This window comes from Pteropus vampyrus, unplaced genomic scaffold (assembly GCF_000151845.1).
Source record: "Pteropus vampyrus isolate Shadow unplaced genomic scaffold, Pvam_2.0 Scaffold1, whole genome shotgun sequence".
Lineage (NCBI taxonomy): Eukaryota > Metazoa > Chordata > Mammalia > Chiroptera > Pteropodidae > Pteropus > Pteropus vampyrus.
The window spans coordinates 21,519,550-21,541,559 of NW_011888782.1; the positions used below are offsets into that span (position 1 = coordinate 21,519,550).

Sequence of the window (22,010 nt, forward strand, 5' to 3'; positions counted from 1 at the left end):
TGTGTGCTTGCTCTAGCCTGTAGGACAGCCGAAGCAAATTAGACATGGTAAGTGCCCAGGTATGATGGAAACAGGTAAACAAGTCAAGGGCAATAGAATGTTTCGTTTCTGTGCCTTTGCTTCTGCTCCTGCCCCAGACGCAGTGCCAACTTTCCTCCTGAGTTCTCAGCCAGTGGCCTTGCCTGTCCAGAGTGACCCAGATTTGCTCAAGGGTACTTGAAATAAATGCTCTTTCTAACACTGCAGGCTCTGAAATGAGAGGTGGGACTGTCTTTGAATTGGCCTGAGGTCTGGCACATCAGGCTCTGGGTTTCTGATCCTGAATTTACCGGTTTCCCAAGGCCATGGACCTCCAGTCTCGGATACTGAAGCGTGTTCCACTGGAGCAACCGGAAATGATCCCCTCCCAGAAGGAAATGGCAGCCTCCATCTGCGTCCAGTTTGGAGAGCACTACCTGGCAGAGAAAGATTATGCCAAGGCGGTGCAGTCTTACAAGGATGCCCTCTCCTACTCACCCACTGACAATAAGGTGGGGTCCTCAAAGCCAGACCCTGCTCCTTCGCTTGGAGCACGATGCCCCGCAGAGCTCCCTGACCAGGGTAGAGGCCAGTTCCTTCTCTGGGCCTCCCTGAGGAGCTCAGGTATAAGGGGCATGGAGCGCCTGGTGTGGGGAGCTGACTCCAGGGCCAGTGACCCCAAGGGCCTCCCTACCCCTTGGAGCAAAACTGAAAAACCCTACTCTGGACAGCCATTTGTGGAGGGTAGAGTGGGGAAGACGTTGCTGAAAGTCAAGGTAGTCTGGTGTCTTCAGGGCCCCTTGGAAGTAGGGAGACTATGAGAGTGACTGCCACGGGCTCTTTGGGCCTGAAGCCCGGGCTAAGCTTCTGGGGCATTTAGAGCTGTGAAGGAGGTATGGCTTCAGATAGGGAGTGGTGGCTGGAGCTCCAGCTAAGGGAGCAGATGAAGGGCTTAATGACTGACCCATTCATTCTTTCAATGTGCACTCACTTAACAGATTTCCAATAGGTGCCAGGTGCTATGCTAGGCCCGCAGACACAGTGGGGTAAGGCATGGCGCTGCCCATAGACTGCCCTCGGGCAAGTGGTATAGACAAGTACACGTGCAGTTCTAATACCATGCGATCCATGCCTGCATTGGGTCAGGACATTATGGGAACTCAGAAGAAGTGTTCCTATCCCAGAATCTGGGGCACAGAGGGCTTTCCAAAGGAGGTGAGGTTAGAGCCAAAACTGAAGCATGGGTATGAGTTAACCAGCCCCCAGCTTTCAGAGGGTAGTTAGTAAAACTCATGGTATGACGGAGTATTGGGTGGGAGACAGGGAGGGCTGTTATTCTAGGGGATTTGATACATATTTTGCAGGGCTAATGGAAATGGGATATGAAAGAAAAAGGCATCAGTCCCCGAGTTTTCTTATGACGTTCATCGGTTAGTTTATTAAATCTGGTCTTGTTCCAGGTGGTGCTGGAGCTGGCACAGCTCTACTTGCTCCAGGGGCACCTGGACTTGTGTGAGCAGCACTGTGCCATCCTCCTACAGACAGAGAAGAACCATGAGACCGCCTCTGTGGTAAGAGCCCCCACGCCCACCCCAGACCTCTTCTCTGCCCTCCCCAGGGTCCCTGTGACCACCTGCAGGCGCTTCCTAACCCCATAAACTCAGATGCCTGGCTGACCCAGGCCTGAGGAGCTCTCTGGGCAGAGGAGACCCAGGGTGGACCCACCAGCCTTCAGAAAGGAAGGGGCTGGCAGCAGAGGGCAGCATCCACCTCCCAGGCCAATCACGGGAGGCGGTGAAGTTGATTCACTCCAGGGGAAACTACACCCACTGTCGGGTGAAGGCAAGGGTGGGATGGGTTCCTGGAGCTTGGAGAAGCATGTGGAAAAAGCCTCCCACCCAGTCCTGCTTCTCCCTATCACCAGACCACCTCTAAGACCACCCCAGCAGAGGAGGGGAGCCCTCGTTCTACTTCTACTGCCTGGAGCAGGCAGTCTTCAGACACGGGTGAAGGGGCTGGCTCTACCAGTGTCAAAACGTCCTACTTGTGTCTAGCCCTGGCCTCACCGTCCCACTTCCATCCTCATCCGAGAGCTCCCCACTCTGCCTCCAGGCAGGCCCCAATTTCTGGGCTCCTCCTCTGGCAGCTTTTCCCAGCACCCTCTGGCTCCTCCTCTGGCAGCTTTTCCCAGCGAGGCTACCTGGGAAGCCTGGGAAGCCTCTCCCACCCTTCCTCCCTGCCCCCTTCCCCCTCATTTTCCCTCTACACTCATGCAAGCTGCTGTCAGGAATTCTGGAGTATTATGTGTTTTCTGATAGATGATGGCTGACTTGATGTTTAGAAAACAGGATTACGAAGCTGCCATCAATCTCTACCACCAAGTCCTGGAGAAAGTGCCAGGTAGCTACCTGCATGGAGCCTCTGACTGAGACTGTGCGTGTCAGTTCCCGCTGAGCAAGGGCTGCTCTCTCCAGGGTGGGAGAAGGGTGGGTCCTCTCCCCTCCTTCCTGGCTGGGCAAAGGAAGCCCCTTCCTCTCTGATTGTTCCCGGAGAGGCAGGAAACTGATAAAGCCCCAGTGGAACATGCTGGTCCTTCCCGAGTCCAAGGGGCCAGTTCCTGGTCTCAGGCAGGGGGCAGTGCTTGGCACTGGACCCAGGACAGCCTGTCTGTCCCCAAGTCACAAACACTGGGGATTGACAGAAGTCCCCTTCTGAGGTCATAGCTACTTGGAAGTGGCTAGAAATTCTCCCTTGATATGTAGCTCCATTGCCTCTCATTACGGCATAAAACCACTCCTTCTGGCTGGGGAAGGCACCAGACACAGCAGGCCCACAGCAGCATCTGCCCAGAGGCCCAGCAGACCACAGCTGCTAGGACCGTGGGTCCTGAGCCAGACTGTCTAGGTCAGAATCCTGGTATTCCACTTATCAGCTCTGTAACCTTTGGCAGATTCCTTAACGTCTTTGTGTCTCACTTCCTCATCTGTAAAATGGGAACAATAAGAGTAACTTACTTCATTGTGTGGTTAATATACAGGTGAAATACTTAATGCCAGGTATATTGTGTTAGCTGCAATCACTACTTTTAAGCATCGTTGTTATTATTCTCTCAACATTGGAGACCAGTGGGCTGGAATGTCCCTGCTCAGCCCAGATGGGCAGAGTTTCCTGGTCCTCCCCAGCTTCTCCCAGCCTGGAGACCTCTGCTCTTATTTTAGACAATTTTCCTGTATTGAATAAACTAATCGATCTGCTACGAAGAAGCGGCAAACTTGAAGACGCCCCTGCCTTCTTTGAATTAGCCAAGAAGTTGTCCAGCCGAGTGCCTTTGGAGCCAGGGTTCAACTACTGCACAGGCATCTACTGCTGGTGAGTAGGGGTGGGTGTGACAGGCAGTCCGATGCGGGAGGCTCTCTCCCTGACAGGTTTGCTGGGCCTTTGCTCAGCACCAGGGAAGCTGAAATTAAGCTTCCAGAGCGGGGAGCAGGGAGACCACGGATCCAACCCCTGCTCAGTGCTGACCCACGGAGTGGCCCCTGAGCCTCAGTTTCCCCATCTGATTTCTGGTTTCTCTCCTCCACTATAGGCATATAGGGCAGCCCAACGAAGCCCTAAAGTTCCTAAACAAAGCCCGCAAGGACAGCACTTGGGGCCAGAGCGCCACCTACTACATGGTGCAGATCTGTCTGAACCCAGACAACGAGATTGTGGGCGGAGAGGCATTAGAGAACCTGGTGGCTGAGAGCAAGTAAGGGCCCGACTGGTTCCCTGGGGGCAGGGGCGGGACCCTGGAGAAGGCGGGGAGAGCCTGTGGCCTCTGGGTCCTGGCCAAGCGAGGGCCACGCGGGCAGGCTGGGGGCCTCCGGCTCGCCCAACGCCCGAAGCTCCCCTGGCAGGAAGGAGTCGGAGCAGCACGGAGTGCGCACCGCGGAGAAGCTGCTGCGTGAGTTCTACCCGCACACCGCCTGGGGCCAGACCCAGCTGCGGCTGCTGCAGGGGCTCTGCCTGCTGGCCACCAGGGAGAAGGCGAACGTGGAGGCCGCGCTGGGCACCTTCATCGAGATGGCTCAGGCCGAGGTGCGCTGGCTGGCGCGGCAGGGGGGCAGGCGGGCGGAGCTGGGGGGTGAGGCCGAGGATGCCAGCGCTGCCTGCTTCCCACCCACCCCGCGCAGAAGGACAGCGTGCCCGCGCTGCTGGCCGTGGCGCAGGCCTACATGCTGCTGAAGCAGGTCCCCAAGGCGCGCACGCAGCTGAAGCGTCTGGCCAAGGCCCCATGGGCGATGGCTGAGGCCGAGGACCTGGAAAAGAGCTGGCTCCTTCTAGCTGACATCTACTGCCAAGGCGGCAAATTCGACCTCGCTTCAGAGCTGCTGCGGCGCTGCGTGCAGTACAACAAGGCGAGGGGCGCGCTGCGGTCGGGGCTGCGGGGGTGGGGGACGCCGGGCTGAGGCGGCCTGGTGTTGGGGCAGAGCAGATGCGGAGGGAACGGAATGAGAAGAGGCCGGACGAGAGCGGGATGGGAACTGAGAGCTCAGAGCAAGGCAAGCGGAGGCCCAGAGGGTCTAGCAGCTGGGGGAGAACAGGGAATGGGGAGAGAGTAGGTTCCTGAGTCTAGAGGCATGCAGGAGTCAGTGGGGCCGGGAGGGGGATTGGGGCAGAAGGGCTGAGGGTGCCCAGGTGCTGGAACGGATGTGGCTTCCCCTCCTAGAAGCTCTGACCCACTTTCTCTGCAGTCCTGCTGCAAGGCCTACGAGTACATGGGCTTCATCATGGAGAAGGAGCAATCCTACAAGGATGCAGCCACCAATTACGAGCTGGCTTGGAAGTACAGTCATCATGCCAACCCTACCATCGGTAAGGCAGCCAGCCACAGTGCATGTGGGTGTGGGAGGGAGCTGGGCAGAAGAACCGCCACCCTGACTCCAGAACCCAAGGCCGTTATTCTGGCTGTCGTGGGACCCAGAGGGGTTCTCAGGTCATCAGAGTGCCACTCACCATCTATATTCTCCCTGCCCCCGGACAGGCTTCAAACTAGCTTTCAACTACTTGAAGGACAAGAGATTCGTGGAAGCTATTGAAGTCTGCCACAATGTAAGGCACCAACATTATCAGGGAGAGCCTGGTGTCATAGCCTGGGATAGTGGCAGGGAGCCCTGCCTGATGTTTCACACCCTTTCTCTCTCTGTCCCAGGTCCTAGGAGAGCACCCCAACTACCCCAAAATCAGAGAAGAAATTTTGGAAAAGGCTCGAGGGTCTCTGCGGCCCTAGCTATGGTCAGTGAGAGCCAGAGTGGGTGGAAGCCATCAACCTATGGACAGTTCATGGAGGGGATGGTCAGTGGAGATTCGGACAGTGACATATTTATTCTCCCCCATTTCTAGATTGTGTGATTTATATGAATCATGCTTCATCTGGTCTAAGGGGCATCCCAAAGCTTTATGTTTTTAGGGCACAAGAAACAATTTTGCTCTGGGGACAAAGACATCAACCAGCTTAGCTTCTGCTGGGGTTCACTGGCTACCTTCTAATGGGCCTCACTTTTACTCTAGACTCTCTGAGGGGGAAGAGGCAAACAAAGAGGTGGTTAAAAAAATGCTCCACAGCTATTTTAATAGTTATGTCATCCCATAACTGCCTCCCCTCTCCTGTTTGGTCCCCTGAATCCTGGAGCTAAAGAAGCGCTTCTCTCTGACATGCTGTTCACTGCATCCTCCCTGGCACCGGGCCCAGACAGGAGGACCAGCTGCACAAGGTCCTCACAGCTGAGGCACTGGGTGAGAGAGACCATCATCCTGCAGGCTGCAAGGGTCATCGGCCCACTCTATCCCATACATTCTGTCTTCTCCTCCCCAGGTCTTCGGTGGCCTCTGCTGGTCTTCACTGATTTGGGAGAAACCACATTGCCCTTTCCTGGGGCAGGGAAATACATGCCAAGAAAAATTAGTTCTCACTCCAGCTTTTGTAAAAGACACTGACTGATTCATCCACCAGAAGCCCTTTTAACACCTAGAGGGACAAAAGCAGTGGTCCTTACTTAGATGAATGATGTCAATTGTAACTGGCAAGAGGGTGATAGAGGTTACCTTTGCTGTGCTCCCAATGCCTCTCTTCCTGTTTTCCAGGATGGCAGTAAGGGGCCAGGCCAACCTCAGGGGAAGGAACTCTGAACTGGGAGTCAGGAGGTCTAGAGTCTCCCTGCGTGACCTTCCCAAGACCCTTCCTTCCCATCTCTAGGTCTCGCTGTCCCCATCTGTGGCAGGAAATTAGACTAGATCCGCATGTTCCCCAATCATGGTACGAATCTCTGCCAATGATAATCAGCAAACATTTTAAAGTTTAATAACTGTGTGTTTAAATATTTTTATATAATGGAGGAAAATAGCACAACAAACTCATGAATCTGTGGGTGTTGCTACATAGATTGGTTCTAAATTTTAAGCATATCAATGTAATTGATATAAAAGTAAAATGCTTAGTATGAGTAGAATGCAGATATGGCAAAGTTTTCAAGAGAAGTTGTCTGGTGACTAAGGTTTGGGAACAGTGGACAGGTAAGGGTCCCTTTTAGAAGAGCCTGAGTCGTCCTTGGTGGCTGCTGAGCCTTGTTCTTATAACTTACTGTGGTCACGTGCATGGCTTTTTGGTATGAGTCAATGATCTGGAATGCTTTCCTCAGGTCACTACCATCGTCTCATGGGAAACCAGTTCCCTTTATCATACATAATGTGCTTTACAACCAAGATTCTTGGGGCGGGTTGTGTTGAGAGACAGGTCTTTCTATATGGAGAATGATGCTGTAAAGGATTGTGCGTTAATCACTTTTTTATTGCTGTAAAGCCTAAATTATGTTCATTTATCTTAAAAAAAAAAAAAAAAGGCCATAAAGTGACCCTGTGGCCCTAGATGGGCAGGCTCAGTCTCACCATGGGCTGTGTCCATGAGGTAGGAGCCTCTAGGTGCTTTCCCGCTGGGGTACTTGGAGCTGCTGGGGGCTGCCACCCAGACCCCAGATTAGTCAGAGCAGAGCCTCACAGCCCGTGGAGAGATTGTCCATGCTGAAGCAACCTCTACAGGATTACTAGAGACCAGTGAGAAGGAAGACTGTACCAGGGTAGTCCACTCTGAGAAGCCTAAGACCTGATTGTCCTGCCTAAGCTGGTTGCAGGGACAGGCTGCCCCACCATAGGCCAGACTCCAAGCCATGAGTCCTCTAGGGGCCACTGATGATATGGCCATGTGGCCATGTCCATGCATGTCTGGAGGTAAGACATATCTAAAAGGTGACAGAACTGGCAAAAGGAGGGAGAGGGAGGGGGAGAAGGAGGGGAGAGGGAGAAGACAAGACATAAAAAGAGGCCGAAACATGAAAAGTCACAAACATGCATAGGAGGCTTGTACGTTCCAGGCACTCTTCCAAGTGCTGTGTATTTATGAACTGAAGGAACTTATGAGGTGAGCAGTGTCATTTGCACAGTATTGAGGACACCCAGGCACAGAGAGGGGAAGTAATTTGTGTAAGTTACCTTACTAGGTAAGAGCTGGAATTCAAACCTGGCACTCTGGGTCCGTGCTCTTAACCAGTAAACCGTAGACATGAGATAAAGGAGCCCAACACAGACCAAGAGACAGAGAATTAGAACAAGAAAAGGAGTCAGGTCTTTTTGATTGCCCTCTCAGCCCTTGTACAAATCATTATTCCTAAAGGGGAGGCTGACCTTGCTCCTCAGGCTGCTGGAGTGGGGCTCACCAGGGCCGAGTGCTGCCTGCTCCTCTGGCCTGCAGCTCAGGCTGCCAGGGACAGGTCAGACAGGTCTGGCTGGTGCAGGTGGATGAAGTTCTACAGCTTCCGGTGGTGGCGCTCAAGCCCCCAGGGACCTCAGCAGCTCAGCCCCACACAAGGCCTCCACCCAGCCCATCCCACTGCCTGCCTCCACTTCACACTCACGACACACCCCAGCTCAGTGTGTGTGAGTAGGAGAGTGCCCTCACCTATCCAAGCAGATAGCCTGTCTCAGAAGACTGCCCTGCTGCTATCCCCACCCCAGGAGCCCACTGGAGAGATGGGCTCATCCAAAGGGAAAACTGCTCCATGTGCACGGCCAGCCTCTCTCAGCGGGCTTCCCGTCTCCAGGTTAATGCCTGCATGGAAAGAGGCCCAGTGTATTGCATCCCCCACTCCTATTCCCAACACAGCCTCTGTCCACACTGCCCTACAGGGTACTCCCCCTCCCTCGCCACTGCCTCCTGAGGGTGTACCCATGCTCCCAGTTGTCCCACAAATGCAGACCACAGTTAAAAATAGAGCCTCTTTATTGGTACCTGTAAGTTCAGGTACAAGGTTTTCCCACAAGCACACAGGTTGGCAGAGCCTCCTGGGCAAGAGGGGAGGCCCAGAGCCTGGGCTTCTTGGCACAGACACAGAGTAAAATGAATAAATTATAGTTTTAATACTCAAGGACAATAGAGAAATTATGATGCAAAATTCAACATCAGCAAACAATGGACGTAAAAGCCATAAGGAGCTACCGCTTGCCCTGGCCAGCTGGCCTCAGGGCATAGGCAAGTGGGCCAGGCTGGAGTTCAGTGCCCAGAAAGCTCCAAGAGCCAGCAGGGGGCATGCTGTGGGCTCCAAGGCAAGCCCCTTGCCCCCTCTGGGCCTCCTGCTTCCCCCTCCTCCTACACTGATGGGCAGGGAATAAAGGCTGTGGCCTTTGGGGGAAGGGAGATATGGGGCAGAGGACAGGAAGCAGAGGGGGCTGAGTGGGGCAGAAGGTTTTGGTCACGGTTGGTCAGCCCAGCTCAGCCCTTCCCCTGTCCAGACACTGTCCTGGGCCAGCCCCTGCCTGCTTAGCCATCTGGAGCCAGGCAGCTGCCACAGTAGACATAGGGCTCGAATCCACACCTGGCCTGCACCTAAGACCAGGCAGGGCAGGGCTGCCAGGAATGCAAGGCAAAAGGGACCCCTGGGGTCTGTGCCCTACTAACCCCAACACCACCAACCCACCGGGAAAGAGAAGCCTAAGCCGCCTAGTCTCCAAATAAATTATGGGAATAAATTAGTCTTCACAGTCCAGAGGATTCAGCCACCCAGGGAACTAGGGCTCAGAGTGGCAGAAGCCAGAAGAAGTGGCTGATTCCAGCCCATCTCAGTCTTTGGGCTAAGAAACATCATATAAAACGGAAGAGGGGTCTGCAAAGCTTTAGGGAAGACACATGTCCTCCTCTTCCTGGCATGTGCCATGGAAGTGGAAGAAACTGTGTGGGGGTGGCGGGGGGACACGGAAGGGGGAAGCCCCCTCCCATCCTCTTCAGCACAGAAAGTTACAAAAATAAATAAATCCAGAGTGTTGCATGAAAATTAGGAGTGCCCACATGGGTGAGTCTGCCAATGGGAGACTGTTAAATATAGACCCTGGGAGCCCTCAAATTACAACACAGCAGCAACAGGGCTCTCGGGGCCAGGAAAAGGCACCCTAGTCCTCACACAGGCACAGGCTCCACCAGAGATGCTGGGGCAGTGTCCTCAAACAACTGGCTGTCCATGAAGGGAGCCAGGCCCTCGGCAGCCGGCTCGGACAAGCCCATGATGGACTCCAGGAAGCAGATGCTGGTGTCCCCAGATGGGGAAAAGGCAGGGAAGGGAAAGTGGGGTGCTTCAAGGTTGTCCAGGCTGTCAGACACCTTCCGAGAGGTGTAGTGAGGCCCCAGACTGTAGTCTGGCAGGGCCTGGAGCAGCTCAAAGGAGTCGCAGGAAGACAAGCTGAGGTCCACTGAGCTGCTCTGGCCGGCGTCCATGCTGGGCAGCACTGAGGTGCCAGGGAGGCTGCCTTCTCCCAACCCTTCAAGGCCACCATTTAGGAAGCAGCTGGCATCCAGGTTGGCATTTTCGTCCAGGATGCCTGATGTGAGACTAGAGCTAGAATAGTTGTGGGTCCAGCTGGCCAGGCCGCCAGGGTCACCAGTACTGAAGATATCTGCTAGGTGGAAGCTGCTGAGGTTGTCGAGGCTTCCCACACCTGCTTCCTCCTCCTCCTCCTCCTCTCCGCCCAGGTCAGAGTCACTGAAACTCAGGATCCACTCTAAACTGTCATCATCCGCACCAGGCTGGAAGCCAGGGCCAGGCAGGGCCGGGTGGGCAGGGCTGTCGGCGGCCTCACTGGTGCCCGATGCTGTGGAGGAATCGGTCATGTCGCTGCTGCAGCTGTGGTCTCCCAGCTCGCTGCTCACGGCGGGGCTGGCCAGCGGGAAAGTGGGGGCCAGGACCTGCTCACCAGGGCTGGGTGGGCCACCCTGGGTAGGGGTCTCCAGCTCCCCAAGGCTCTCAGCCCCCTGTTCCAGCTGCAGGCGGGTGAGCGTGTGGATGAAATGGGTCTGAACCCGCGCCTGATTAAACTCCACACGGCCCTTGGGGTTCTCACAGCCCTCCTTGCAGCAGCCACAGGGGAACGCCGTGTGGTCCATCTGCAGAGAAAGGAGAGGCACCTGTGAGGATGCTGTAGCGCCCAGGGATGCTCCCAAGCCCAGGCTCCCCATCACAGCTCATTCCGGCCACCGTACCTGGCACTTGATGCCCGCCAGGCTGCAGCTGCAGGTCTCAGGGTCACAGACCCTATCACAGCGACAGCCACAATCCTCCCGGGACTGGCGCAGAGCCTGCAGCTCCCGCTTCTCCTCTCGATCGATCCTCCGTACACCAGCAGCCCGCAGCAGGGCCCGCCGCTTCCGGGCTGGGTAGGGCTGTAGGAAAGTCATTTCCTCCAGCCGGCCAGCTTCCACGGCCACTGCCAACTCCTCTTCCACAGAGGCGTCATCGATGGCGTCTACCGTCAGTGGCAGGCTAGCCTCTGTTTCAGGTGCCCCAGACTCTGCAAGCTGCATCGACAGGAGAGAGGTGGGATGTGAGCAGCACAGACATGTGGTCTTAGTCCCCCTAGCCACTGGTCACTCGACAAATGCTTCCCATGTGTTTACTCTGGGCCGGGCACTATGGATACTATAGTGACAGGGACAGCCAAGAACTCTGCCCTCAGGGCATCTGCAGAGAGATTTCCTGTTCACAGACAAATGCCCTCCCCAAGCCAGACAGATACGCCAACCCCCAATGTCCATGGATTCCACATCCCCCTCCGCATGGAAGTCGGACAGATTTAGGCACCATGCCCCCAGCCCCTGCAGCAAACCTGAGCCCTTCTGCACCCCACTCTGTCTGCGGATAATGCAGGCAACAGACCTCGACCAAGCACTTACTTACTGGCCCCACGGACCTCTCTTCCCAAATACACAATGAGCGAAGCGGCACCCACCCCTGATGCCGCGCCCCTCGGGGCTAGGGCTTCAAGCAATGCCGCGCTGTGTGGGCCTTGGAGAGGGGTCTCCCTACCTTCCATCGCAGCACCTCCAGCTTCTCCTCCTTCAGGCGCAGGCGGAGCTTCTCGCGCCGTGCCCGGGCTCGCTCCTGTGTAAACTCGGCCAAGGAGAAGCGGCGGCAGGCGCTGTGACGAGGGGCCATACCCAGGGTGCAGCCACCACGACTGGGCACGCTGGTGAAGCCCTGGCACCGAGGGAAGTAGAAGACGGTGACGCCATCGAAGGCTACGCGGTCTGGGCGCTTCCGGGGAGCCCGCTTCAGGATAGACAGGGCTGGAAGGCAGGCAGAGAGGGGGCAGGGCATGAGTCCTCCGGAGATTAAACCTCTTTACCATCTTTGTTAGCCATTTATAAGGTCCCTTGTACAGTTTTCTATAATTCTTAAAATTGATTTGTAGGAGCTCTATTAGAGACATTAATCACTTGTCTAGCCTATCTATTGGTGAAACTATTTTAAGTCTTTTTGTTCATGGCATTTTACAAAATAATTTCTAAGGTTTATGCAATCAAAAATATATTGATCTTTTCCTTTACAGCTTCTGTGTTTTTGCCAACAGGCTTACAAAGGCCTTCCTTTTATAAGTTATTGATTAGATAGATATTCATACATATATTGGTATATTATTGCTTTTTACTAGGCTGAACCATAAAAATTATTATAAAATAGCTGAATATTGGCAATTGCATATATCTCAATATACCTGAGGGAATTCCCTTCTAAAAGGTTTCCTGTTTATATTCTTGAATTCAGCAGGTAGCCAACCATCTGCATGCAAATAATGGTAATTTTGCCTGTCCCAATGCCATATATAGAATTCTTATTCTCCTCGTGAACTGAGTTGGCTAGCACTTCCTCAATGACGTTAACCAACAATGGTGACAGACAGCGTCCTCATCTTGTTCCTGACTTAGGACTGCTTCCAATATTTCTTCATTAATTGAAATCAGCTTTTAGGGTGAAACATATTTTTTATCATTTAAATAGAATTTACTTATTCCGATCTTACCAAGAGTTTTATCTAGAAGGAACATTACATTTTATCAAATATTCTTTCAGCATCTACAATAGCTCTTATGGCTTTCCTCCTCTGACATAAGCATTTGGAAACCTGTAAGATTCGATTTCATGGTATTAAACCAGCCTTGTATTTCCAGGATAAACCCATAGTAGTTCAGTCAGTTAATGTACTGTTAGATTCTTTGTGCTAAAAAGCATACTTTGTAATGTATACTGCACAGAAATACATATAGTACATAAACAGACATCGTATCTGTGGTACTAAAATATTGCATGGGGGTGATCAGAAAAAAAAAAAATTATCTAAAATGGCTGCTTGGGGTTTGGGGGGAGTGATAATGAAAAGTAAGAATGAGAAACACTGCTCCAGGGCCACCTTTGTCAGTTTAGAATCAGAGTCACACCGGCTTGAAAAATAACTGGGAAAGAAACTTTTCACTGCATTCGGGCAAAGCCAAACAGCATTTTGACAGGACAGGGACCGGCTTGACAGGACTCTCAGCGGAGAAGTGTGGGGTGTGGAGCTGCAGTGGTGCAGCTGGAAGGAAGACAAGGCGAAAGCTGGAGAAACGAAACTGGAACAGGAGGGAGGAGCCAGGGGGGTGAGGCAGAGGGCCACTCTGAAGAGCTCCATCCTGAACGTCCAGATTTCAAAGCAGGGGAGTCCCAAGGTCAAAGGTGAATCTAGCCAGGCCCAAGTACCTCTGGACAGTGGGCATTCCTGAGCAACCACTGTATTCTGGAAAGTGGACAAGGTAGGGAGCCAAGGAAGGGAGCTAAAGCCACAGGGACATGACCTCCAGAGGCCAGAACGGCTTTCTTGCAGGCCTCCCAATTTCATCTTCAGGAAGGAAGAAGGGGTGTGGTGGGGTTCCCAGGGGGAGTGGGGACTCACGGGTGAAACTTCGGGGGCTGCAGAAGTCACGGTCAGGCAGGGGCATCTGATGCCAGGGGCCCTCCTCTTCCGAGTCCCAGGCTGGGGAGACTGAAGAGTTTGGGGAGCAGGAGAGAGAGTGGCGGCCCGAGGAGGACAAAGAGGAGGACGAGCAGAGCGAGGAGTCGTCCTCATCCAGCTGGTCAAACTTCCTCTTCAGCAGCCCAGTCATGGTGGTGCAGGAGTGCTCCGGGGTCTGGGCACAGATGGCCTGGAACGGGAAGGAGAAAGCTCTCAGTGACAGGCTGTGATCATCATCCCTGCCACCTATACCCCAAGGCGCCCCAGGCCCCTCCTGCCCCGGCCCAGGGAGCTGTGTGTGCAGGGGGCACACCTCCAGGAGGCCCCTGCAGACTCCCGCCACCTCTGCCCAAAAGCCTTCCCAGGACACTGCCAGGCACTTTCCCCACTACCTCCTACAACCCACCTACACACATACGCATACACCAGACCGACAGATGGACCGACAGACCTCAGCCTGGCCTCGCTCATTCCCCAACAGGAATCCTGGGGGCTGACTCACTGGTTGGGTGATTCACATGGCTCGCATCTGTGTGCCTTTGTGTATGTGTGTGTGAGGCCGTCTGCTCGACAGCCTGCACAGCACAGCCCTTGCACAGTGGCTTTGCTTCCTCCTCCTCCTCCTCCTCCTCCCCTCCAAGCACACCCACAGGCACACCACCCTGCACACACACACCAGCTGCAGGCCTTCGCTCCAGGGCCAGGCTAACGAGGACACTCCAGGAAACAGGCTGGCTTTGACGCTGGCCCTGATTCCCAGCCCCAGGACTTTCCTGAACCCCTCCTCTTCTGTGTAAGAGCTGCTCAGACTTTCCCTCAGAAACTCCCATCTGCAGGAGAAGTCCCCTGCCTCCAGGTCTGACTGAGGGACCTGGAGCTGACTCTGTGTCTCTTTCTCATCTCCTGTGTGATCTAAAAATTTTACCTCCATTTTCCCTTCCACTCCAACATCTAGCCCTCTTTGTTCGAATTAATTTCCTATGGAAATTATTTTTTTCCCCTTAAAAAGCTCTTACAGTGAAACTGACCTGCCAAGACAATGTCCCACTCTCTCCAGTCTGTAGCTTGGTGACCTGGAGCACCCCAGGACACACCACTCGTTCCTGTCCTTTGAGGGTCCCAGCCCTCCGCGGAGGGGTGCAGCCAGACTCCCACAGTCTGGCTGGCCCAAGCCAAGTGCAGTGGCGAGGACGTGAGGTTCCCTCCCCTAAATGCCACAGCAAATAACAGTCCCTTCCACGGCTTGGGAATCCCCAAAGAACTCAGGCCTGAGGGCGGAGCATGGCTACCTTGTCTCTGCCCAGCCGGTAGCACTCAGGGCTAGGCCCCCAGGAGGTCACCAGGAGGAAGGGGAAACGATGAAGAGGCCCCAGTGCTGGGGAGCCCCTCCCCCACTGCCATCACAGGAAATGAGAGAGAACAGGAAAAACCAACCATAAGGCTGGCGATCTCCCCTCCTCAGGTATCCTTTCTAAACAACCCTTTCTCCCTCTGCCTAGCCTCCCACGAAGTCCCTGTATCCTAGACCTAGAGAGTGTGCTGTCAACTGACTTACTGAATGGAGTTTACTGGGTAAAATTAGTTCCAGGGACAGCCTCTCCCAGCATGCACAAGAAAAGCAAGAGAAGCTCCACTCCTTGCAAACTCTCCACACTGGGCCCGGGGGAAGAGGACACACACAGGTGTTTCCGGGGGCTTCTCGGCGGGTAGGTTCTCAGGCTCGGCAGGCCCGTCCCAGGGTCAAACCACAAACAAAAACAACCCGGCTCCCAGCTGACCTGCAGGCTCTCCCAGGAGACAGGGGAACTCATGACCGAGAGCCAGGCATACACACATATACACACATGCAGACCAGAGACACTCGAGACACACACACAGACAAACCACACGCAGACATGTCCCTACTACAGTCCCACTAGGAGAACCCATCCTTTCCCAAGCTCCAGATGTTGTCTACGGGGTACCGAATGCCTCCCATTTCACACACCCAACCCTGACACCCCCCGCCCCAAATCAAATGCCCACTTGGTATTTCTGCCTGACTGTGCCTTAGAAACATAAAATTCTGCAGGCCCCAAATCGAACCCCTTGTCTCTATTCCCTACCCCCCCCCACCAGTGCCATCTGTTCCTCTTCCTGTGTTCCCTATCTTAGTAACAGCACTGCCACCCACCCAGTTACTCAAGCCAGAAACCTGCAGTCATCCTCAACTCTTTCCCCCCCTCTCCCTCCATCCACACTAGTCACCCAGTCCTGGGAGGACACATTAGCTCATTTAATCTACTCAAAGCCAGGCACAGACTCAGAAGGCAGCATGGAGGCCATCCAGCCCAGGGTTAAGAGTCGTGACTCCAGGACCAGACTGCCTGCACTTGAACCCTGGCTTGGCTCTTAACTGGCTGTGAGCTGGGCAAGTCCCTTAACCGTGCCCCTCCAATCCTTGGTCTTAAAACTTCACTGGGTTGGGAGTTTTACATGAATCAGTACATGTCAAGTTTTTAGAACAGTGATAAGTGCTTAGTGAATGTGTCATTCTACACTGTGGAAAAAAAAAAAAAAAAAGAGTGAGCTCCTGGATACACACAACACAGATGAATCTCACTGATATCAAAGAAGCCAGACACGAGAATACATATGAATGAAGTTCAAGAAAAGGCAGACCCAATCGGTGATGATACAAGTCAGAACAGTGTTTATGGGGGGGGTGGGGGGCCGGCGGCGGGTTCACAGGGGATAGCCATGAGGGAATCTTCCGGAGGGTCTGGAAATGTTCTATGTTGACCTGGGTTGTGATACAGTCCAAGGACGTCTAAAACCATAAAAACCATCTAGCTGTTCATGTAAGATTCATATACTTTATGCATTTCATGTATGTCACTTACAAGTTAAAAAGTTTATTACCCTTTTGTCTCTGTCCCCCCTGCTACTATACATGTCCCCTGCCTCTGGTCCTGTCCTCTCTGTAGCCATTCTTTACCCTGCAGCCAGAGGGATCCTCTCAAATCGCACAGCTACCTACTACCCCCCGGGCCTAAGAATCACTCTGGAGCCCCCTTTAAGGATCGAGTCCAGAATTCCATGAGACTAAAGCAGGCCCAGATGCCGCCTCTTCTCCAGACTCATCCTGCAGGTTCCAGCCAGACACCTTGGTTCTGCCTCAGGGTTATCTACAAGACTTTTGCTTTATAGTCTAGCTGAACTTGTGGTGCCCCTAACGACCATGACCTACTCCTGGCCTTTGCACAAGCTGGAACCAAGCCTCATGCCCACCCCCTTTAGAAATCATCTCTAAGAGGGTCGCCCTGAAACTCCCCACTCCTCCTCACTCGCCACACGTCTCTCTGGTCTCTGATGGGCCCTGAGATTTCCCCCCATTACAGCCCTTACTCCCCACCCTGCAACGGTCTCACTTCATCTCCCTCACAGGGGGCTGAGGGCCTCTCTGCCTGGCTGTCACTGTGCCCATGCCTAGGACAGAGTCTGGCAAAGAGAAGGCACCCAAGGATCATTAGAGATAAGCAGGTGGGCGCTTCATATCGGGTACAAACACAGAAAGAAGATTTAAGCACATGAGGTCTCTGGCGGGCAACTGGTCAGTGTGCACATGCCCATCCCCCAGCCTGCAGCAGAGTGTACTCGTAAGAGGGTGGCTGAGGGCAGAGGAAAGCTCAGGCTGCAGGCAGATGCCAACACAGGCATTTCAGGAGGCTCCCTGTTCCCCACGAGTAAACAAATAGAGATGTCAAGGAAGCAGGTTCAAGCCAGACACCTTGGTTCTGCCTCAGGGTTATCTACAGAATAGGAACTTGAGGTGAGGGGTTAAAAGCACCAAGGCTGCAGACAGGGAAACAGGACAGGGGAAACTATGAGCATGCCACAGATTTTGTGATGAACTCCAGCAGCATCTGCAGACCTGAAAAGAAATGCCCTCCCTAATATTCTCTGAGGTGGGGGGAGGGAGATTGAACCTGTCCCACCTGGAAGCCAGAGGCTGAAAGAGGCAGAAGCAGGAGATGAGACAAAAAGACTCAGCCTGAGACAAGGAGAGGCCAAGTCAGAAAAAGGAATGAAAGATAGATAGTGGAAGAGTCCAAGAAAAGTGTCAGACAGTGAGTCAGAGGGTGGGGGAGGGGCCCTCAGCAGCTACCCAGGAATCAAGATCCCGATTATGGCACTGTTCCCAGGGTGAGCACGGCCCCCTCCTAGGGTCCTGGAGGAAGGAAAAGCAATTCCCAGGAGCTGGCTCAGACAGAAACACCACACCCCCAGGAACCCCAGAGACAGGCCCTGAATCAAAGAGAACCAGACTTCTTCCGGGATCTGCCTGGGCCCTGAGAATCAGGCCGCCTTCCTGCCACCACACACAGGAGCTGACAGCCCAGGAGACGAGAGGGGCACACCTCCCTACCCTACTTGCCACAACTATCTACGTACTCAGGCCACACTGTGTGTGTGAATCCAGGGAAGGCTACCCCACCCTGGGCACCAAGCAAACAAAGGCTACTGGGGGAGGGGGTACATCGCAGGGCCTCTGAAAAGTCACACCAACTCCTCGGTGCATGTCAGCAGTCCCAACGCTCCAGCCCCCGGCCAGAGTGAGTACTGGGGAGGGGGCACCCTCAGCGGCCTCCATCCAACTCCAAAGAATCTGAAGAATTTGTCCTTTAACCTTAGAGCTCCGGGCCTTGGCCAAGCTGGGTCAGTTTCCCCTAGTACCTAAGGTCACATGACCCCCAGGCCCTAAAGAACTGCTTCCTGGGAGTAGGGGAGGGCACCTCTGAGCACCTAGGACCCCCACGGGGATTGGCTGGAAAAACAGCCTGGGCAGCCCAGAGAGGGCAGACAGGAAGCCTTGGCACGCCCCTCCCCCACCCGGTCCTCTGAAAGTGAAGGGGGGAGCAGTTCCTCAGCCTTGGCCTCCAGGGCCTGGCACTGGGTAGGTGCCAAATGTTTGCTGGCTACATGAGGCAATTGCTTCTGCAGCAGGGAAACTGCACCTGACAGCAACTGCTTCCTCCACCCAAGTGAGGCCTCCTTCACTCTCATTCATTCATTCAACAAAAATTTATTGAGCTCCCATGACATGCCAAACACTGTTTAGGCACTTGAGCATACAGGGAGCAAGACATACACTCGTGCTGCTTTGAGTTTAGTAGGCAAGAGTATGACCAGAGTGTTCAAACCCTGTCGTGTTCTGCGATGGAGGATGGCGGGGTAGGCAGGAGGGGTACACCTGGGGGTGAAGACAGGTCTTTCGGAGAAAGGATGTGGGAAGGGTTCCAGAGAGGGGGCGCAGCATGTGTGAGCGACTTGAGAGAGGGAGAGACAGAGAGGGGATGGGGGAGGGGCAGGCTGAGGGAGGGGCTCAGCAGCTTGGGCCCACCGGCAGGCTTTAGCCTGAGGGCACAGGAAGCCACCGCAGGGTTTAAGTAGGGAGTGACAATACCAGATTTGCATTTTAAAAAGATGGCTCAGCACCAAGACAGAAGGGGGGTGTGACCGGTTAAACCCTGCTACCAGAGCTAGGTGAGAGATGACAGTACAAGGGCTCAGGAGAAAGGGGAATGGACTTGGTGACCTCGGGATATGGAGACCGCAGAGGGCAGTGATGTCAAGGATTTGAGGGTGAGGTGATGAGTTCCGCTCGGGAGGACTGAGACATCTAAGTGGAGGTGGCGGGTGGGCAGTGGAGTCGGGGAGGGACCCTCTGTGTCAGCAGTGTGGGCTATGTGTGTGATCGTGCCAGAACAGGAGTGACTAAGTGTATGACGGTTGCCGTGGAGTGGGCATCTCGACAGTGCGTGCCTGTGGAAGGGCCCCCGGGGAGGGTAAACTGAGTATCGGGAGGAAGTACGTGCTGGGGAGGGGAGGAGTGCGTGGGAGAGAGACTACGTGAGTCTGAGGGTGACCGGAGTAGCTGCGCCCGTGACTCACAGCGGTGGCCTCTGCGTGTGACGGCGACTGACAAACAGGTGAGCGTACGACACAATCCCTCCTCCCTCCCTCCCCTCCCAGGGTCCGTGACTCACGGAGCCTCACTCCTCGCTCATCCCTCCGCTCCCTCCCAGATCCCCGCCTCCCAGGGGCGCCGGGCACGCGCCGCAGCCCTGGCACCGGCTCCCGGGGGTGGGGGGGCCGAGGAAGGAGGCGACAAATGTCACCTGCTCCAGCCACGCGAGGAACTTCTGAAAAGTTCTCAGGCAACTGGGTGAAAAAGAAACTTCCCCGCGGCCGCTTGCACCCCGTCACCCCGCCACCAGCGCGCAGCCTCGGCTCGGCCAGCACCCGCACGGAGCTCGGGGAGCCGTGACTTCTCGGGGTGCCGGCGGCGGGGCGGGGGAGGGGAGCGGGAAACCTGCGCCTCTCGCCTCCCAGCCCCGGACCCCGCTGTGGCGCGCAGTCCGGAACCCGGCTGGGCTGTCCTTGCCCCAGAGCCCGTTCGGGGTGGCGGCGGGCAAAAGGCAGGGGCCAGAGGAGCAGTGTCACCTGCGCGGGACGCCCCCTCCCCAAAGTCCCGTCCAGCCCGGCCAGGAGCCCCTCAACGGTTACCTGAGAGTCGGGCACTATCCAAGGACACCGGCGCGACCCGCGTCCCAGCTAGGGACGCCCTCCGCACCGCGACCCAGTGTTCGCTCGGCCGGCAGCCGTCGGCCCAGCAGTCCCGGCTCTGCGCGTCCGGCAGCGGCGGCGGCGGCGGGAGACTGTCTGCGCAGCCCCGCCCGCCGCTCCGCCCTCGTCGTCAGTGGAAAACTCCGGGGCTGGCCGCGCTGACGCACGCCCGGCCGCCCGCCAGGCCGCCCGCCACCCCGCCCCGGAGGCACCGCCCCCTCCCCCGCCCCGAGCCCTGCGCCGCGGCCGCCGGCCTCCCTGCGGACTCTGACCCGCGACGGGGCCTGCACGGCTCTGCGCCCTCGGCCCCCTCCCGCCCCGGCCCCTGCCCCTCCGCTGCCCTTCCCCAGCCCCGCTCCCGCCGCTTCAGAAAGTCGCCGACGCGCCAAGCTTGCCGGCAGTGTTGTGAAGATCCTGACCTCACCCCACGGTCCCGGTGTACAGATGGGTAGACTGAGGCCCAGAGCAGGGCGGAGCATACTTCAGGTCCGGACGTTGGCTGAGCCTAGGCCTCCTACACGCCCTCATCCCTACCCTGCCCGAGGCAGATTCCTATAATCCATCCTAAACGTTCCCACCTCTGCTCCCTTCCTACCACTCACCCCCAGATCCACCTGTAAAGTAAACTGTCTGGAGATGAACCTGGAGCGGCAGGTGGGGGTAATCCATGGGCCTGCCCTTCACCTCTGATCACGGGCCGGAGACCTTGCAGAAGCTCTGAGCTAGGGGTTTCTGGAACCAGCTACCCCTACCCCATCCCTCCTTTAAAAAAAAAAAAAAAAAAAAAGGTTTCTTCCGAACCAGACCCGGCCACCTAAAATGACCCACTGCTTCCCTGCTCTCGCCAAGGCCTTCTCTGACTAAGGGGCCAACTGTCCCCGTATTCCTGCCCAGGGGAAAGTGTGTGCACGCCCAGGCAGCGAATCCTGGCCCCTCTTCCCACCTTCCGCCCCTCTTCCCACTCGCAGATGCCGACCCTACCCTCCACGCGTCTCTGGAGCGTTTCCACCCTCACACCTTTGCTGCAGCCTCTCCTCTCGTCTCAGCAGCACTGCCTCCTCCAGGGAGTCTTCTTGGGAGCCTGACCCTCCCCCTCCCAATCCTGCTCCCGCTGCATTCTGGGTTCTTCTCCGAATGTCCTAGATGGAAGTCGTCATTGACTAGCCCAGCCCTCAGGATTCTTTTCTACCTTCCCCCGGGTGGGGGGTGGGGTGACCTGTGCTGCCTGGACGGCTCTGGGGTGAAGATGAAGGTGAAGGCCCCTCCCTCTTCAGCCACAGATGAGGAGTAGAGGGGGCCAGGAGGGGTCGCTTGCCCTTTACTTTTCCAGGAAAGGAAGATAGGAGAAAAGCGGGTTGGGGGAAGCTGCAGCCCCTGTCCTTCCTGGATGCCTTGAGTGCGTGGAGCTGGGGAGCCTGCAGCACCAGGGGTCTGGACAGCTAGAGCCAAACTTCCAGTGACTTCCCAGTGCCCTCAGGATGAAGCCTCAACTCTTTGAGGCCTACAGAGCTGGAATAATCTGAGCCTTGGCCACCTTTGCAGCCTCACCTCTCTTCATACCCCCACCCTTCCCTCCCTTCCCTGCTCCTCCATTTTAATGTCTTTAATTGGTGTATATTTCTTTTTATTTGTACATTGTGCTTGCAACATTGGCACAGCTGCACATATTTTTAATTGACACATGAAGTTTTCTGTTCTATATAACATTAAGTTTCTTCCAGCCTTACCTTACACTCCCAACCCACACCCTTGATAATGTTCTTAGGGTGTGTTCTCATCCTGGTTCAAACTTCCAAAGATGCTGATCTCCAGCCTGCACCGGCCATCGGTCCCCCTTGGTCGTGTGGTTTACTCATGCATTTCCTTGTGTGTTGTGTGTTGAGTAGTGGGAGGGCTGGGGCTGTGTCTGACTGTCCTCAGTGCTCAGTAAGAACTTGTTCAGTAAATGTACCTAGTGATGTGTACAGGGAGGAGGCGGGGCTCAAGAAGAGGACAGGGCTGGAAGTGGAGATGGAAGGGTCCTCAGCACAGGGCTGAAACAT

The 22,010-nt window shown here is 55.3% G+C and overlaps 2 protein-coding genes across 4 annotated transcripts in view; one reads left to right on the top strand and one right to left on the bottom strand.

Moving 5' to 3' along the window:
• Window positions 1-6,861, top strand: part of TTC21A (tetratricopeptide repeat domain 21A) — a 32,043-nt gene extending 25,182 nt beyond the window's left edge. Inside the window, exons 20-29 of the mRNA XM_023538404.1 lie at window positions 342-530; window positions 1,479-1,589; window positions 2,337-2,418; window positions 3,237-3,387; window positions 3,605-3,766; window positions 3,915-4,095; window positions 4,191-4,415; window positions 4,752-4,872; window positions 5,042-5,109; window positions 5,210-6,861. Coding sequence (XP_023394172.1) covers window positions 342-530; window positions 1,479-1,589; window positions 2,337-2,418; window positions 3,237-3,387; window positions 3,605-3,766; window positions 3,915-4,095; window positions 4,191-4,415; window positions 4,752-4,872; window positions 5,042-5,109; window positions 5,210-5,287 — 1,368 coding nt within the window. The 3' untranslated portion in view covers window positions 5,288-6,861. The remainder of the gene's footprint in view (window positions 1-341; window positions 531-1,478; window positions 1,590-2,336; window positions 2,419-3,236; window positions 3,388-3,604; window positions 3,767-3,914; window positions 4,096-4,190; window positions 4,416-4,751; window positions 4,873-5,041; window positions 5,110-5,209) is intronic.
• Window positions 6,862-8,311: 1,450 nt separating this feature from the next.
• Window positions 8,312-20,073, bottom strand: CSRNP1 (cysteine and serine rich nuclear protein 1). 3 transcript variants are annotated; one of them, XM_023538173.1, is made up of 6 exons: window positions 14,915-16,026; window positions 14,388-14,566; window positions 13,300-13,549; window positions 11,400-11,659; window positions 10,577-10,891; window positions 8,312-10,480 (listed from the first exon to the last, which is right to left on the bottom strand). In XM_023538173.1, the coding sequence occupies exons 3-6, from the start codon at window positions 13,508-13,510 to the stop codon at window positions 9,500-9,502; spliced, it is 1,767 nt and encodes a 588-aa protein (XP_023393941.1). In that variant the 5' UTR covers window positions 13,511-13,549; window positions 14,388-14,566; window positions 14,915-16,026; the 3' UTR covers window positions 8,312-9,499. The 3 variants fall into 3 exon arrangements, with proteins under 3 accessions (XP_023393941.1, XP_011365278.1, XP_023393968.1); XM_011366976.2 differs by lacking the exons at window positions 14,388-14,566; window positions 14,915-16,026 and adding an exon at window positions 19,909-20,073; XM_023538200.1 differs by lacking the exons at window positions 14,388-14,566; window positions 14,915-16,026 and adding an exon at window positions 13,811-14,379.
• Window positions 20,074-22,010: the final 1,937 nt, after the last annotated feature.